The following is a 17,861-nucleotide window of genomic DNA, read 5'->3' on the forward strand; positions in this document are numbered from 1 at the left end:
AAGATTATCCTTCATATGGGAAGAAAAGATAAAAACATTCTCAGATAAACAAAACCTGAAAGAATTTACCAACACCAGACCAGCTCTTCAATAAGTTCTGAAGGGAGTGCTATACCAGGAAAACTAAAGACACACACAGAGAAATAAGAGAAAAAAAACAACCAAGAAAATGGCCAACTTAGTACCATTAAGAGACAAGTCTGAAAAGATCAATAGTAATGTTGAATGTTAACTTCCAGCATTTAAACAGAAAGATTGGACCACAGTAACACTACGAATTCAACAGAAGAGAGATTAATTACATGAGACTGAACAGATGAAATAGAATTTTTTGACCTCTTGACTAAAACATTACTGATTTTCTCCTATGCTTTGATTTTTTTTTTTTTGGTTTTGTTTTGTTTTATTTTGTTTTTCTGGAGAGATTTTCGCTATAGGGCGCGTGCGCTCGCCAGACAGACAGAGAGAGACATAGAGACAGAAAGCGAGAAATCACCCCCCAGGGGGGATGGTCACGCCACAATCCCTTCTCCTCTAGGGATGTTGGGCACGCATGCACACGCACCCGGCGTGAGTTTTAAGCCACCAGGTCCAGGACACAAACCGTGGTTGACTACGTGGGGCCATTACGCTAACTGCTGGTTCCCAAGGCTTCTTCTTTTCTATTATTCTTAGAATCTCTCCCACCACCTTCCCCACAATTACGTGGGGTTAATTCACGTCCAGAATGGTGAGAACTCACCACTGTAAACATGTTTCCCTCTTCTCCACACTTCCACTGACCTCTGTCTTCTACAGACAACTAATCTGTTCCCTCTCCCTTGAGAGCAGACATCTATTCTACAAATGTCTGATAGTCTAATTGCTCCTGCTCACCATGTCATCAAGTCAAGAGAGCTGCCCTTTTCTCCCGTCCCCTTCATTGCTATACTGCTGTCTGTGTGCTCAGTGAGCCTTCTACAGTCTTCACCTCTGAAGGCACCTGATCAATCTTCCTGGAAACTAATGAAAAACCTCCCTGGACAATCTGAGACAGAAAGAATGAACATGACTGAAATACATTTTATTATTATTATGTATTTTTTATTATTGTGACTAAACATCTTTAACGAACTACTACTCACCCTTGAGGAATTTTCGCTCCAAGGTTCGGTGGAGAGTTGGCAGCTTGGGGAGTACTTTGCTGTTTGGGGTCCTGACTAGGTGGAGTTGCAGCAGTACAGCCAAGCAGTATCTCCTTAAAAACTGCTGTGGGAACAGACTGTACAGGACACACACTGGGAGAGGCCTAAAAGATACCAAATCAGCAGACATTAAAGCAAGGTCCCTGATGGGGAAATCACAAAATGCTAGCAAAATTCAAGATTATTTGCTTGGTTTAAACTAAACAAGCACAAGACCACTGCCAAATGAAAAGAGCGGAACAGTAAAACAAGTAAGAAATCACAAAAGTAAGGATTCGTATCTGAAGGCTATATAGACAGATCACTGCAGCTTTTCACAGAACTAAAGTCTCCCTCTAAAAGATCACAAGTTGATCTTTTTCCGACCTCTGAATCATTATGCCAGGAAAACACGATCATGTGGCAATTACTTTAATAATGCAATGCAAAGAAGTGAACTTTTAAGTGACAGTCTCAAATGGTGGCAGCTTCACATGCATTCATTTTGACACGACTTGAGTGCCCACCACGCACTTACTGCGTAGATTGGCAGAAGACCAGACCACATAGGACTCTCGTAGGCAGTGGTGCCTACTGGGAACCAAGATAAGCCTTTTCAATGCAATAAGGGTTGAGGACACGGTTCTTGCTCTCAAGTCACAAAGGTCATCTCAAGCTGCAAAAAATATCAAGTCATGACAGGCCTGTGGGATAAAGCTGGGACACCCGTCCCCCTTCCCTTTCCATGTACTTTCATCTGCACAAGAATGTAAATAATGGACCTACTTTTTACCAGTTTATTCTATCCACAAAAATAAACTTGCCACCATGGGAAAAGAAGGAAGAGAGAAACCTCAGATTAACTGCGTTAACTAAACCAGGTGAAATCAATTCACCCCTTTCACCAAACCCTTCACAGTGCTTGAACTTTAAGTTGGTACCTTTCTCAGTCATCCCTTTCACATCACGTCGACCCTTCTGTAGACTTTACCACCAAATCTAAACCTGAAGAATCTTTAAAGTTTCTTCTCTTTCTAGTTATTGACTTCTAAAATTTGGTGTACAACTCCTCTTAGTTTTTTTGGTTTTGTTTTTTTTTTTTTGCTATAGGGCGCGTGCGCTCGCCAGACAGAGAGATAGAAAGCGAGAAATCACCCCCCAGGGGGGATGGCCACGCTGCAATCCCTTTTCCTCCATTCTCCTCTCAGGATCTTGGGCATGCATGCACATGCGCTCGGTGTGAGTTTAAGCCACCGGGTCCGGGACTCGAACCGCGGTCGACTACGTGGGAGTCCAGCGACATAGTCATTACGCTAACTGCTGGTCCCTCCTCTTAGTTTTTAAAAACCTCACAATTCCAAATATATTTATATGTTGTCTACTCGAGTCTGTCTCAGAATTTATGCTGGCCGCCTTGACAAGACCTTCTAGTACATACATGCTAAATAAAAATACCTGAGAACTAAGGAGACTCAACCACTATCAAAGTTTTAGGATAGCTTCAAACTGTTTCTTTTCCTTTCTCTTTTTTTTTTTTAAAGTTTTTTGCCATAGGGAGCATGCACTTGCTGGAGATAGACAGAGGGAGCAATGAGAAGGAAAGTGAGAAGTCACTCCATGGGGGGATGGCCACATTGTAATCCCTTCACCTCCATTCTACTCCTGAGATTTTGGGCACACACGCACACACAACTGGTATGATTTTCAAGTCACCAGGTCTGAGACTTTAAAAGCAATTGGCCATCTAAATCCAGCGCTTCAACCACCATGCCACCTGATGGCCCCAGCTTCAAACTGTTTTTAGGTACTAAATTATCTAATCATATATTAAAGTACTGGCATCAACTCATCTTGGTTAAAAATTATCTTAGTGTTCTCCAGAGGTGTCTGTATGGTTTGGTTGTTTTTCTTGGGGGGTAGGGCCTATACTCTATTCTAAGACTATTAGGCTAGTCAACTTTACCTCTCTGGGCCTCAGTTTTCCAATCTTCTTCTTTTTTTTTTTTTTTGTCTCAGTTTTCCAATCTTCTTTTTTTTTTTTTTTGGAGAGGTTTTCGCTATAGGGAGCATGCACTCGCCAGACAGAGAGAGACAGAGAGACAGAAAGCGAGAAATCACCCCCCAGGGGGGATGGTCATGCCGCAATCCCTTCTTCTCCATTCTCCTCTCAGGATCTTGGGCACGCACGCACACGCGCCCAGCGTGAGTTTTAAGCCACCGGGTCTGGGACATGAACCGCAGTCGACTATGTGGGAGTCCAGCGATATAGCCATTACGCTAACTGCTGGTTCCCAGTTTTCCAATCTTTTAAATGAGAAAATTAGTCAAGTTTATTCCTAAAGTTGTTTTTGACTAATATTTTACATTCTTTGGTAATCACATATTGAAAGGTTAGTCTCTCGAAGTGGAATTGCCAAATTTTTTCAAAATGCTTGTTCAAGGCTCTCTTACCTAGCATCTTCATATCTATCACCTTCCTAACTTTGAAAATGTTTAGTCAACATTGTTCCTTATTATTACAAACGTATGTGTAAGTTTTCACTCTATGCAACATCCATCAAGCTGCTCAAGTTGAAAACCTCCGCTATGCTCATCTTCCAAATCCAATCAATGAAACAATAAATCCTGCCACTATTTCCAAAATATTTACTAAAATCTATCCATTTCTCTACATGGTACCACTACCATGGCTTTCCTCTAGACTCCATGTCCTTAACTGGTCTGACTTCTCTTTCTTGTTTTTGTTTTTTAGAGAAGTTTTGCTATAGGATGTGTGTGGTCACCATAGAGACAGAGAAACAAAAAGAGAGAAATCACACCCCAGTGGGGACGGCCATGCTGCAACTCCTGCTCCTCTATTCTCCTCTCAGGATTTTGGGCACACACGCACATGTGCCTGGTTTAAGTTTCAAGCCGCCAGGTCTGGGACTCGAATCGCAGTCTATTATGTGGGGGTCTACCAACATAACCATTGCAACATCTGCTGGTCCCAAATGGCCTGACTTCTTTCTGTTTTGCCAAATCCTCAGCCTCCCACCTGAAATTTGTTTTACCAAGATGATCTTTATAAAATAAGAATCATGTAAGATCACAGTTACCCCACCTCCAATAAGAATTCCATGTGGTCTAGTCCCCTGCCACCCCCTTCCCTCATCTCATTTCACGCCCCCTTTAGACTTCCCTGGATTCCTCTCTGGTCTTCAAACATTCTCAGCCTTTTCTTGCCTGGACCTCTGTACCTGCTAGTCCCTCTGCCAACAGTTCTCAGTGGGTGCCTCCAACCCTTCATCCTCAAGTCCACTCAACTGTCACCTCCTCAGAACCTCTGACCGCTCCTTCCAGAGTAGCAACCCCCAAACTACTCCCCTACTCCTTATCAGATGCCTATGTTTACACCTTTCATAGCACTTATCACGCCACAAAAATACCTTTTTTTTCCTTAACTGTCATCTCCTCACAATGGGACATGCACTCTTTATAGGTACAGTCCCTGCTCTGTATCCACTGTTTAAGCTCATGAAGCCAGACATATGGCAGATGATCAAGTAAGAATGCTAGAATGAATGTGTAAATAAACGAACATGTAAATGGATGAATGCTGTTAGCATTTAACATTCTAAAATAGCTAAAACTCAATAAATCTGAGTTACCTGGGCAGGCAATAATGATCGCCACCACAGATCAGTATCTAGTACACACTAGAAATTAAATCCTTCATGGAGGAAGGGATGGAAGCATAGAGGGAAGGAACGAGGAATCTGCAATTTTCACAATGGTGATTCACCCCACCAAGGAAATAAATGGGAGATAAACAGCAACAGCAGCACAGTGGTTAAGAATACTGAATTTTGGGGGTAGGGGGTGGTACAGCAATAACACAACTGGACCCATTTAGGAAGGTCCAAGGTTCACATCCCAAGGCCTCCCTCTGTACTCCAAGCAAGATATAGGCTGGCCAAGGCTGGGTTGGATCACATACCATGAGGACTCAATTGGGAATTCCTGTCTTTTTCATGGAAGAAACAAATCATTTTTAAAAAAATAAAGAGTACTGAATTTCAGTATTCAACCTTGGTTTGAATTCAGTCTGACATTTCCTAGCACATTAATCTCATTTACAAAATTAGAGTAATAGGCGCCGGCAGGTGGCATGGTACTTAAGATGCTGGATTCCCACATGGCCAACCCACAGTTCGAGTCTCGGACCTGGAGGCTTGCTTTCTCATTTTTCCTCTATCTCTCGCTCTTCCTCTTTCTCTGGTCAAATTTTTAAAAATAATAATAAATAAAATTAAATCATTTTTAAAAATTAGAATAATAAAGCATAATTTATTTGTTTTTTAAAGGTTTTTGTCACAGGGCAGTGTACAGAGAGAGATAGAAAGAGGTAAAGTAAGAAATTACCCCTTACCTCTCCGAGAGGGGATGGCCATGCCACAATCCCTCCTCCTCTATTCGCTTCTCGAGATTGTGTACACACAGGTACATGCATCTGGCATGATTTTCAATCCATGGGTCTGAGACCTGAACTGCAGTTGGCCTTGTGGGAATCTAGCACTTTAAGCACCAAGTCACTTGCAGGCCCTAAAGCATACTTTCTAAGGTTGTACTTTACCACAGTGCCAGGCACACAGAATCAATTTTACAGACCAGCCTTCTCAAAGCAGAAAAATGTGAAAATGTTCTCAGATCTGTCACCATGTGTTAGAAGGTGGAACTTAGGTGCTTTTCCTCTAAGAAGCTGAAGTATATCCATCTACGTCCTTCTTAAATTGAGCTCCACAGAGAAGAGACTCTGATTCCCAAACCCATATACACGCGCACACCTCTGCACTGGCCTCTGACTCGACAAAGGGTCAAAGTTTCTTCTTACCTGAAGAGTTTTCCCTGAAGGTCTTCTATACCAGTCATGGCAATAGTTCCTCCCTGCCAGCAGACGGAGATAATATAATTGAGTGTATGACAGTATTCTAGAAAGGACACTGCTGGCTCACACTCCTCAGCAGACTCTTCCCAATTAACCGAGCAACGGCATAACTCTGAGGAATTGTCTGCTAGGCAGAGAAGACCTTCAAGGAGCCCAGATGTCACTGGCAAACAGGGTTAACCGATGAAGTACTCATCGAGGCAGGCAGAGTTTGGCCTACCTCCTTTCTTTCAAAGATCGCCCTACAAGTCAACTCTGTGCCAGTCTAACACCTGGGAAGCACAAACACAGTGAAATTGTGCTAAGTGTGTTACTGTACTCACCTTTCATTCCCACATTTAAATTAACTCTTTCCCCACTGTTTCCTTTACCTCTCCAATCCTCTTCAAGTCTAGGCCAGGCCAGTGTTTCCAAAACTTCCCTGATTACAAGAATCACCCAAGATGAAAAAGAATACTTATTTGATATGGTACAACAGTCACAAGATACTATAGGGAAATCAATGACACTACAGAAGAGTATGATTTCTAGTTTCAGAAAACAAAACAAGAAAACAGGCCTCCACGATAGAGGTGTCCTTAAACCCCCTGAGGATTGGTTCCAGGACCTCCATGTGGACCAAAATCCACAGATACGCAATTCTCTTGTATAAAATGGCACAGTATTTACACATAACCTACACTCATCTGCCTCTCTAACTTTAAGTCCACTCCAGGTTACTTATAATACCTAACAGAACATGAATGCTATGCAGTTTCACTATATCCTTTAGGGAATAATGACGAGAAAAAAACGTCTGTACGTGTTTAGAAAAGACACAACCCCATCATGGGTGCAATGACACTACACATGTCAGCAACGAGAGAGCATTTCTGATCCATGCCTGACTGAATCTGTGGATGTGGAATCCAAGGGCACTCCTGGAGGGCACATCAGAAGGAACGAAGATAGAAGGGAAGTACTCCAAGATGTGCATGGAGTGTCTCTGAAAATTATGACGTTAATCAAACATTTTTAAATGAGAATAACCTTAATAAAAAAAAAAATGTGCCAAAACTTCTAATGCCCAGGTAAAAATTTACTACTTCCAACTTCCTTTAGAATGAGAACGGAATATAGCTTAAGAGCTGAAAGACACATTTTAAAAACATTCAATGTAGTTTCTTGTTTTAAATGTTGATTAAGAAACTTATCTCCAGGTCAAAGTTCAGACTTATTTTTCAATGCTTTCTATTGTGCCCAACAATCAGTTCAGAGGCACACGAGCTTACTGAGCACAGGTAGTGTGGGCAACACGCTCAAAAGGATTAAGAAGTCCCCTCGAAGGGCTTGAGTCAGGCAGAGAGGACGACATAATGTATGCGTAGTACTACCACATCTTATAAGCACCTCCTTGAAGGTGCTCAACACCTCTCAATACTGATTACAGCGTGAAACTGAAGAATCGATACCTTCCCCCACAGGAGATGCTCGGGCCTCAATTTAGCCTGCACCAAGGCTGATCCGTCCACTACACAGCAGGATCAGTCATTCCCATCCTCCGCCCGTTCCCCAGTACACCATTCGGCTCTTGTTCTTACCTCGCCCCAGCCTGTTTACACCCATGCGCTCTCCATCACAGACAATACCCAACCGACTTCTCCCAGCTGGCCTGACTCCTTCTACCCTGGATTGCTAACAATTTCTCCAATGTCAGAACCTGGCAGGTTATTATTCTGCTTGGTTTCTCCCTCAGCGTTAACACTGTGGATTACTGTCTAACATGTTCTCTGAGCCTAACTCTAGGATACAATAATCACTTGTTTGACACCCTCTTAACAATCCTTACTAAATTACTTGCCCAGAATCCTACTACCTATTCTCTCCTAGAACAAGAATTCCTACTCTAAGCTCAGACTCTTAACATTCCTGCACAATATCATAAATAATCACCTACCCATGACACTGAAACTTTCTAAGCCAGAACTGCCGTATTACATGAAGTAGACATTTCATTTGTTCTACCCACTTCATTAGGTAGAGTTCTCCAATTCTTCAGTACTAATACCTTTTCTTCTACCAAACCCAACTAATTGCTGCCTCCTAAATAGTTCTCCATCCTCTTATTTACTGCTTCCCTTCAATTCCATTTAGTGGATAGTCCCACTGACCAACTAGTGCACTTGTATCTAGTCACACCCCTCCTTCCCCTCATTCACCATCTAGAGAGCTCAAATCAATCTCCTGAACTTAAAAGCCATGAACAGCCCTAAAACTTTGCCACATACCAATCTACAAGATAAAACCCAACATCCTGGGGTCAGCAGGTAGCATGGTGATTGAGGCGCTGGACTCCTAGATGGCTGACCACGGTTCAAGTCCTGGACCTGGCAGCTTCCTTTCTCACTCTCTCTCTCTTCCCATCATGCCTCCTATGTTTGAGCCACAGTGAAACACACTCCCTTCAACAATGGGATGTGTTCTCAGTCGGAGAGCTTCAGCCCAGGCTACTTCCTAAGGCACCTTCACAGCTCCTACTCTGAGCACTCCCTCAGGGCCAGTAGGAACCCTTTGCAGAGTTTATCTCCCTCGCTGACTACGGACTCTAGAGACAAGAGTCTGTCTCCCTCGCTGACTACGGACTCTAGAGACAAGGACTCTATACACTTCCCAATCTCCAGGACCGTGTATCCAGCACATGGTCAGTATTTCTGCTTTCTTGGATGTATATATTTCCAATTACCTTGTAAACTTTAAGGCAAAATGAAAGATAGCAATAAAGATTTCCATAATTATCTCTTTGTTCTGTTCTGAACAACCTGAGCCTCCACCCAAGAGATGAAGCTTATATGCTTGAAAGAAAGACAGAGGTTTTAGATACCTTGATTTACAAAGCTTCTGGTGAAGTACTCAAAGTTCCTGTTGCTTGTATTTAGGCAAAAGACTCAGGAAAGCCAACTAGCCATCCTAGCCCCACAGACCATGGGTATCTGTGCAGCGCGGTGCTTGCTTTGGCTCCAGCTGATGCTGTAGTCCAGCCTGCCCTTGACCCAGAACCCTAACTTCATGGGCCAAGGACCCTGGCCCACTTCTCACATGCCATCTCTTTTTGCCTTCTCCCCTACACCCAAGTTTCCCTCATAAATGCTTCCCAAGATCTTAACAGTATCAGCCTGGTCAATTTTTAAATTATAAACTTCAGCCTGGGACAGAGCATCCTAAAGGCATATTTGATAACTATAGACCAGGAAACTATCCACATAATACAAGAGCATGTGGATACCTATGCTGTGACAAAGTTATCTGTGCTATAACAGGTCCTAAAACTCCTAAAACACAGTCTTAAGTTTCTTGGTTCAAATCATAACTATTTTAGAACAGAATTTAATCTGTGGCATTCAAAGAAGCTTAAACTTTTCTGTGCAAAAATCAGTAATGGCAAGCCAACTATCCATTGAAAATGTGGTATATTTATTTATCCAACCATAAAAAACAATCAAACTTCAATCAGGAGGCAAGAGTCTCTATCTAAACATCCTTCCCTCTTCTCATACCAGGCATAGTTCCAATCTGACACATACAACTCAATTTACCTTCAAAAATACCTCCACCTGGTGAAATTGTCAAATCTATTGAAAATTTCCAGCAAATATCAAAAACTACTACATTTTTTAACATAAAAAATAGTGAACAAGAAGCATATTATCTCCATCTGCTTGACTGTAGAAATTGTGGCCAAGATCTGGAACTAGCTAAGAAGAGCAAACGAGACAGCATGTAAGAGCAACGAATACAGCTAAATGATGACTGAAAACTGGCCATAGAGTGTTAGAGTTAAGGAAAGCTTTATACAAGTGACAAAAATAAATCCAAGGTTACCTCAGAGCTAGATTTTGCATGTTTAGAAACCAGGCTTCCATTATTCTCAGAAGACTTGCGTTTTACAGCTCCGATTCTTGCAGAGTTACCTAAAATATTTAAAAATAGGTAAGTTAGCTTTCCTGTTTCTCTTAATGTGAGAACAAAGAGGAGAAAAGAGAAAGGATGAAAGATTTTAATCAAACAACATTATCTTACCAAAGTTCTCATGTACAACTTCAACATGAATCAGTGATGGATCGACAATTTTCAGTGCTGGAATCTTAAAATAAATAAAACAAAGATACTGGAAAATTTTTTAAATACTTAGGAACATATTTAAAAGTAATCTTAATAATACTGTTACAACAAGGGCTCCTTACAAATATTTTTTTAAAAAAATAATTATTTTATTCAAGTGTAGTTATTATTTTTAGTATTATTTAATTTGACCAGAGAAAGTGAGAGAGTAGGCCACCAGATTCGGGACTTAAATGCAGTCGGCCATGTGGGAGTACAACGCCCTTAAACTCCATGCCATCTGAAAGCCCCAAATAATTTATTTTTAAAATTATTGCAACTATTTCTATTTCTGCTCTGATCTTTTACTATAATAAAGGTGTTTAGCTCCTAGCAGACAAAAAGTCATTTGCACAGTTATCTTGCCCTGTCAAGTTATTATATCCTATGTGATTTTCATTGTCTTTACCTCCTCACAGTTGACTTGGAGAGTTTTTGAGGTTGGGTTTCCATTTACAACAGTCGCTGAAAACCACTGAGTGGATGGGTCCAAGCTATAAATTTTTACTTCTGAACCAACCAAGTTTTTATCACCTGAAAAACAAAACAAAACAAAACACACTCAGAGCAATTTGCATTGTATCCCAGTAACACCCTAAGTCTTTTTTAAAGAATACAATAGACAGGGGACCAGCAGGTGGCATGGTGGTTAAGGCGCTGGACACTCCCACATGGCCAACTATGGTTGAAGTCCCAGACAGAGTGGCTTGCTTTCTCACTCCTCCTCCCCCAATTCTGTGTGTGTCTCACTCTGGTCAAATTAAAATAAAATAAAATGAAATGAATGAATAAAAAAAGACAATACAATAGGCAAAAACAAACTGTAAGAAAACAAACATTTCAGCAACGCTAACAGAAATTTTAACTTTTTAAAAAAAATTTAAAGTGTTTCCCTGAGAAAGACAGAGATAGCACACATAAGAATATGCAGGGTTTGAGCTGTTTTCTACCCCTAGCTTCAGCCAGTCCTAAATCATGGGGCACAGGCAGGCCTGGCATGTTCAGGGAGGCTGCTAAATATGAACCAGGAACCTTCTCACGTAGGTCACCTTCACTAAGCATTGCATTTTACTGCTCAGGAACATACTGAAAATGAGCTATATTAATACTGTTACAACAGAGGTTTTTTACAAATAATTTCTTTTTTTAAAAAAAGTATTATTTTATTTAACTTTATTATTATTATTTTTTTATTTGACTAGAGAGAGACAGAGAGAGAAAGCAAGATATTAAGAAAGCAAGATGCCAGATCCAGGACCTGAACCATAGTTGGCCATGTGGGCGTCCAACACCTGTAACAACTATATCACTTGCGCCACCTTCTCCCCCACCACCCCATGAGTTTTAAGTCAGTGTTTAGAACTGGAACCACGGTCAGCCTCACGGGAGTCCAGCAACATAACTATTACACCATCTGCTGGTCCCATTGCTAAATCTTTTTTTTTTTGAGGTTTTTGCTATAGGGTGCATGCGCTTGCCAGAAAGACAGTGAGAGACAGAGAGGCAGAAAGCAAGAAATCACCCCCCAGGGCGGATGGCCACGCCGCAATCTCTTCTCTTGGGATCCTGGGCATGCATGCACACATGCCCAGCAACCGGGTCTGGGACTTGAACCACAGTCAACTACATGAGATTCCAGCGACATAGCCATTACACCAACTGCTGGTCCCCCTGCTGCTAAATCTTAATTAAAAACAAAACAAAAACTTATGATTGAAAAACAGAAATTCACATAATAGTAAATGGAAATTAATAGAAAATTTGGTAATCCTTTAGTACCTTATCAATCTTATAAGATTTAAATATCCAATTCCAGGTGAAAATACAGCTGAGCACTTTTTATATCTACTTTACCTTCATAGTTCCACATAATCCCAGAACTTTCTAAATTTCAGAAATTTTAGAATATATTAAGTCCTTTGGTCAACTATTTGCATGGGGAAACCAACAAAGAAAAACATTTTTAAATTTTAAATCTTCTTTTTAAAAATCTTAGAGAAAATAATATGAAATCTCAATGAGGATTTGGACCAGCAGATTGTGTACTGGTTACATCGTTGGACTCCCACATGGTCAACCATGATTCGAGTCCGATACGGGCAGCTTAAAACTCACACCAGGCGCGTGTGTGTGCATGCCCAAAATACTGAGAGGAGGATGGAGAAATCACCCCCCGGGTGATTTCTCACTTTCTGCGTCTCTATCTCTCCGGTGAGCGCACGTGCCCTACAGCAAAAATCTCTCCAAAAGGAGGGAAAATTTTCAATGAGCGAGGAGAACTAAAACCAAGCTTCTCACAAGCTACTCAGTGGTCAACTCATAAAATGTAATCCACATACCTTGTAAAAGATGACTTTCATCCAAATGTTTTACAATTAAAGCTTGAAATTCTTTGCTTACGTTATGATTATCCATAAGGGAAAGTCGAAGACTGTTCACATCCTGAAAAATGGAAGATTATTACATTTTAAGGTTACAAAAAAATTGTTTAAATTCCAGTGGATATTGGGCTGGTTTCATCTGATGGGTTAAAGAAGCACTAACTAGTCATTTGATGGCACCAAACAACTGCCACTCTTGAACGGGACAGGTAAAAAACTTGGAAACCATCAAATGATCACAGATATAAGATATACTGAAGCAAAGTCACTCCATGCTAGGAACATAGAAATACTAAGAGTGGCTTCAAAGCATAACTGTAAAAAACTTTAGCTAATGGGAAAACAGGCAAATAAACAAAGCTGATCACTCATCCCCAACACTGGAAATGAGAGAAATCACAGATCCAAATCCTAGTGGCAAAAGACACTCAATTAAGATACACAAGACAGATGTATACTGGCAATTCATTAAAACTGCCACTTTTAACAAAACTCATTTCACACAGATTTCTTTAATCATATTAGTAATGTAAATACATTCTCTATAAAAGATAGGGGAGGTGGGAGGACAAACAGAAAGTCTGAATGAATAGCCTAAGGTTTCAGAGTAAGCCAGTTTTCAAACACTCGATTCTTGGCAATATTTCAGTCTTCTGGTTTTGTGTGCACACTGAGTTAAGATAAATGCATATGGAAACTGTCAATAGGAATAGCTAGCCAAACCCAAATTCTAGCTGGGCAAACTAAAAACACCGTAAACACAGAAGCCTTTCCAATACCAGGCCTTTATGCTTTTCTGCTCCTGTAAATTAGAATCATAGTAGCCAAGAATGCTTCATCCATTTCTCCCATTGGCAAGGATAACTAGTCCCTTAGAGAAGGGGAGGTGTTGGAAAAATGCATTTTTTTAGACGTTTTTGCTATAGGGCACGTGCACGCCCCAGAAAGACAGAGACAGACAAAGAGATAGAAAACGAGAAATCACCCCCCAGGGGAGATGGCCACGCCGCAATCCCTTCTCCTCTACCTCCATTCTCCTCTTGGGATCTTGGGCACACATGCACACACACCAGCGTGAGTTTAAGCCACTGGGTCTGGGACTCGAACCGCAGTCGGCTAGATGGGAGTTCAGTGACATTGCCATTATGCTAACTGCTGGTCCCCAAAAATGCATTTCTTTAGTTAAGTAATCTTAGACAAACTTAGGGGCTCCATAAGAGTTCAACATTAACTACTAGAATGGATCATGTATGGGTCTATCTTCTTCTCATACAGTAAGTATATTCTCCAAATCATGTTGTAAGAAACAGCTTATTAATGGAGAGATCCATGAAGGGTTCTTTAACAAGGCAGAATAATTCTAGTCTACCCAGAAAAGTTTTAGGGCTCATCCAAAGTGCCAGACAGTTGACAAGATACCTTGTCTTTTTTCTTACCCATAAATAACAGTCGAATTCAATCTAAAGTCAGATCTTAAATTTCAAACCCACCTTTCATATCCCAGTGACTTTCAGTTGCTCTGTGCGATAGTTAGAGCAAGCATGCTACTGAGCATCCCCCAACACAGAACTCCATACGGTAGAAGCCTGATGTGGTCATCCATATCTATAAAATGATGCCCTACAAAACTAACCTTTGACCACTCACTATACCATCAGTAAAGGTCAAGGGCACACACGTGAGCACATACACAATCACACGTGAGCAAGAGCCAGATTCCTGACTGTTGTGAAGTAAAAAGAGGGAGTTGTGCAAATTAACTAGAAAGAATATACTGTAGTTCCCCTTAATTAATTATATATTAATAACAACATTCACAGTGATAATCCACGAAATATTTTCCTGAGAAGAAATAAAAACTTACTGATCTATTAGGTCGTCAGGAAAGTCACGACATATTTTGCTATGTTTTTCTATGCAAAAATGTGTCACGACTTTCTTGATGACCCAGTACATTTTCCTTTTTCAATTTCAAGAAGCAAAACAGAGTTTGACCTTAACTAGAAAGCTTAAACACAAGATGTAAATTAGAAAACAATGATAAATGAAAACTTCCCTAGCACTTAGGAAAGTAAAATATCCACAACTGCCCTGTATATGTCTTGGTCCTTCATGAGCAGCCATCCTTCCTTTTAAGGCAAGAAGAGTATCAAGATGACTATCTAATGTATGACGGCAACTTGCCTCCGAAATTAACTTAAGAGAAAGCTTCTCTGCATCTGAAGTTAACTTAAGTGAAAACTTCCTCCTCTGTGCCATTTACTTAAAACTTACAAAATAGAGACCAGCAGTTGGCATAATGGCTATGTTGCTGGACTCCCATGTAGTCAGCCACGGTTCAAGTCCTGGACCTGGTGGCTTAAACTCATGCCAGGCACGTGTGCATGCGTGCCCAAGAGGAGAATGGAGAAGGGATTGCGGCATGGCCATTTCCCCCGCGGGGGGTGATTTCTTGCTTTCTGTCTCTCTGTTTCTCTTTCTGCGAGCGCGGGTGTCCTATAGCAAAAACCTCTCCCAAAAAAAAGGAATTCAAACAACTTATAGAAAAAATGGAATTAAAGTACGAGCTTATTTTGGTGCAAAAACTTTTTTTCCCTAGAGGACACATGGGTTCATCAGAGATAGGGAGAATGAGAGAAAGCACCTCCCCCACCCACCTTCATAGGGAATGGTCATGCTACAATCTCTTCTCCATTTCTGCCTCCCTCTGGGATATTAAGCAAGCACACATATACCCAGCATGTTTCCAAGATGCTGGGTCCAGCCATATGAGATCCAGCTGCCTTAACCATCAGGCCATGGAGTCGGCCCAATTCCATTTTTCTGTTAACTTTCTTAAGTCTGCTTTATACATGTAAAGAATGATCAACTTCTAAAAATTACTTTTACATCACCTGGTTCTTTCTATATATACACACATCATCAACTATAGTACCCTGTCCGTTCACCCAAATGGACAGCACCAATCCAATGGCTAACATGAGGGGATGAAAGGCCTAACTGCTAACTGCTGATGGAATGGGTTCTTCGACCTGTTAGTTATCTGAATTATAACAATCAACGTCAATATTTACTTCTCATTTTAAAGGAGCTTGTATTTCAATCTTTAAGACTTAAGGTTTAATTACTAAGGTTTAACACTTTCTATGTTTTACCTGTATAGGCTTCAAAAGATCTTTAGAAAGAAATATTCTTTGTTGATCTCCTAGAAAGCGAACAGAAGTTATGGGTCCCAGACCAGCTTTGTCCAGCAGAGATCTGTACATCTAAAACAAAACAAAAGAAAATGTTTAGGGGGGTCAGCAGATCGTATAATAGTTACATCACTAGAATCCTATGCAGTAAATCATCACGATTCAAGTTCTGGACTCGGAGGCTTAAAACTCACGTTGGGGAACCAGCAAGTGGCACTGTGGTTAAGGGCACTGGAATTCCCACATAATCGACCACAGTTCAAGTCCCAGACCTGGCAGCTTGCTTTCTCTCTCTACCCACCTCCTCCCATCTTTCTCTGGCAAAATGCATATGAAAAATAAATAAATAAATAAATAAATACCTCCTCCCATCTTTCTCTGGCAAAACGCATATGAAAAATAAATAAATAAATAAATAATTCTTTAAAAACAAAACAAACAAGCAAAAAACACCCCCAAAAAACAACAACAAAAAAACTCACTACTAGGTGCATACCCAAAATCCCAGGGGGAGAATGGTGGAGAAGGGATTGTGGCATGGCCATTTTCCCTGAGGGGGTGATTTTTTGCTTTCTGTCTGTCTCTCCAAGGAGCACATGCAACCTATAGCAAAAATCTATGAAAAAAAAAATGTTTAAGCATTGTAACTGCCGTCAGCATAATTCTGAAAATTGGAAGAGGGAATTTTTACACACATAGAAAGCAATAAAGCCATTATGTTGTTATTACTATTCTTTTCATTTTGCTAGTGGTCGCATGCACTTAACCAGAGAGAGAAAGAGAGAAAAAAAAAAGGGCGTTCAGTTCATGTGTGCAAGTGAGCACACTCTTCATTGGGTATAGTTGAGCCACTATTCCTTCTCCTCTATTTCTCCTTTGGAATTTGGGGCAACACATAAATACATACAGCATGTTTTTCAAGCCTCAGGGTCTGAACTCAAACTATACAACTGGCTATGTGGGATCTAGACACCTTAAACACCATGTCATCAGCTGACCCTCTTCTTTTTTCTAAGTTTATTTTTTATGAAAGAGAGACAAATACCCTCAATACAGTATCATGCCATAATCTCCTCTCCACCCAGGTTTCTAGCCAGCCAAGATCATGCACATGCACGGGTAGAGGGTAAGGAAGCTGGAACATCTGCCCATGTGGCTAGGGAGAAAAACTTGATCAGGGCAGAAAACTCCCCACCTAAGGTAATGTGGGCAAGAGATTAATGGGGGATGTCTAGCTGATTAAGCCCCTGGTATGTATAGGCTGACCTAGGAACCAAACCCCGATCTTCCATACAGCTTCCACCATTGAAGAGTGCTATGCTACCACTGTACCACTGTGCTGTGTCTGGGCCAGGGTTTTTATCAACTGAATATCAACTACTTATGTAGCCACAATTAAATCACACAATTTTTATTCAAACCCAATAATAATAAACAAGTTTAAGAGTCATGAACATAGAGGTCTAGGCCCACGAATCCATGGTTTCCTAAAAAGTTATGTAAAACAATGTGTATGTACATTTTTCTGGAGAGACAGGGTCATATTTCAAGAAAATTCTTTTTTTACATATATTTTATTATTATTACTCATACATTAAATTGCTATACATGATTTAGATTGTGAAGACACTTTACCCAGCATGATATACACCTCAGTTCAGCCCAGTTGAGACCACATACACATCCTCAGCAACAGATAATAAACCTTATTCGTAACCCATAAGTATCTTACCTCTCCATTTCCCCCCCAAATTTCCTACACTCTTGCCCTCTCACACTCTCTTTCCACTTTGTCTCTAGTGTCCATTACAATTTTTAATACTTTTATGTTCCCCAGTCTTTCAGTCTCTACCCAAGAGTTCAGTCAGTATATGTTAAGTGGAGACATACAATATCTCTCTTTCATAGCCTGACTTGCTTCACTCAGCAACAAATCTTCCATATTCCTCCACTTTCTATCAAATTCCAGGGCCTTCTTGTTTTTTATGACTGAATAGTATTCCATGGAGTATATGTGCCACAATTTTTCAATCCATTTAATCTTTCTTTTTTTTTTTTT

General features: G+C 40.7%; 1 protein-coding gene across 3 annotated transcripts in view; it reads right to left on the reverse strand.

Annotated features, from left to right (window-relative positions):
- The window catches only part of KDM3A (lysine demethylase 3A), a 68,966-nt gene that overhangs the window by 38,818 nt on the left and 12,287 nt on the right, over positions 1–17,861 (reverse strand). For 2 of the 3 annotated variants that reach the window (XM_006168367.3, XM_014584145.2), the window contains 6 exons: positions 15,764–15,874; positions 12,567–12,669; positions 10,637–10,761; positions 10,147–10,210; positions 9,949–10,037; positions 1,125–1,288 (listed from right to left, as the gene is read on the reverse strand). In XM_006168367.3, coding sequence (XP_006168429.1) covers positions 1,125–1,288; positions 9,949–10,037; positions 10,147–10,210; positions 10,637–10,761; positions 12,567–12,669; positions 15,764–15,874 — 656 coding nt within the window. Of the gene's footprint in view, positions 1–1,124; positions 1,289–6,036; positions 6,090–9,948; positions 10,038–10,146; positions 10,211–10,636; positions 10,762–12,566; positions 12,670–15,763; positions 15,875–17,861 lie in introns of all 3 variants that reach the window. The other variant, XM_014584146.2, reaches the window with a different exon arrangement.

Source organism: Tupaia chinensis, unplaced genomic scaffold (genome assembly GCF_000334495.1).
Source record: "Tupaia chinensis unplaced genomic scaffold, TupChi_1.0 Scaffold145741_1, whole genome shotgun sequence".
Lineage (NCBI taxonomy): Eukaryota > Metazoa > Chordata > Mammalia > Scandentia > Tupaiidae > Tupaia > Tupaia belangeri.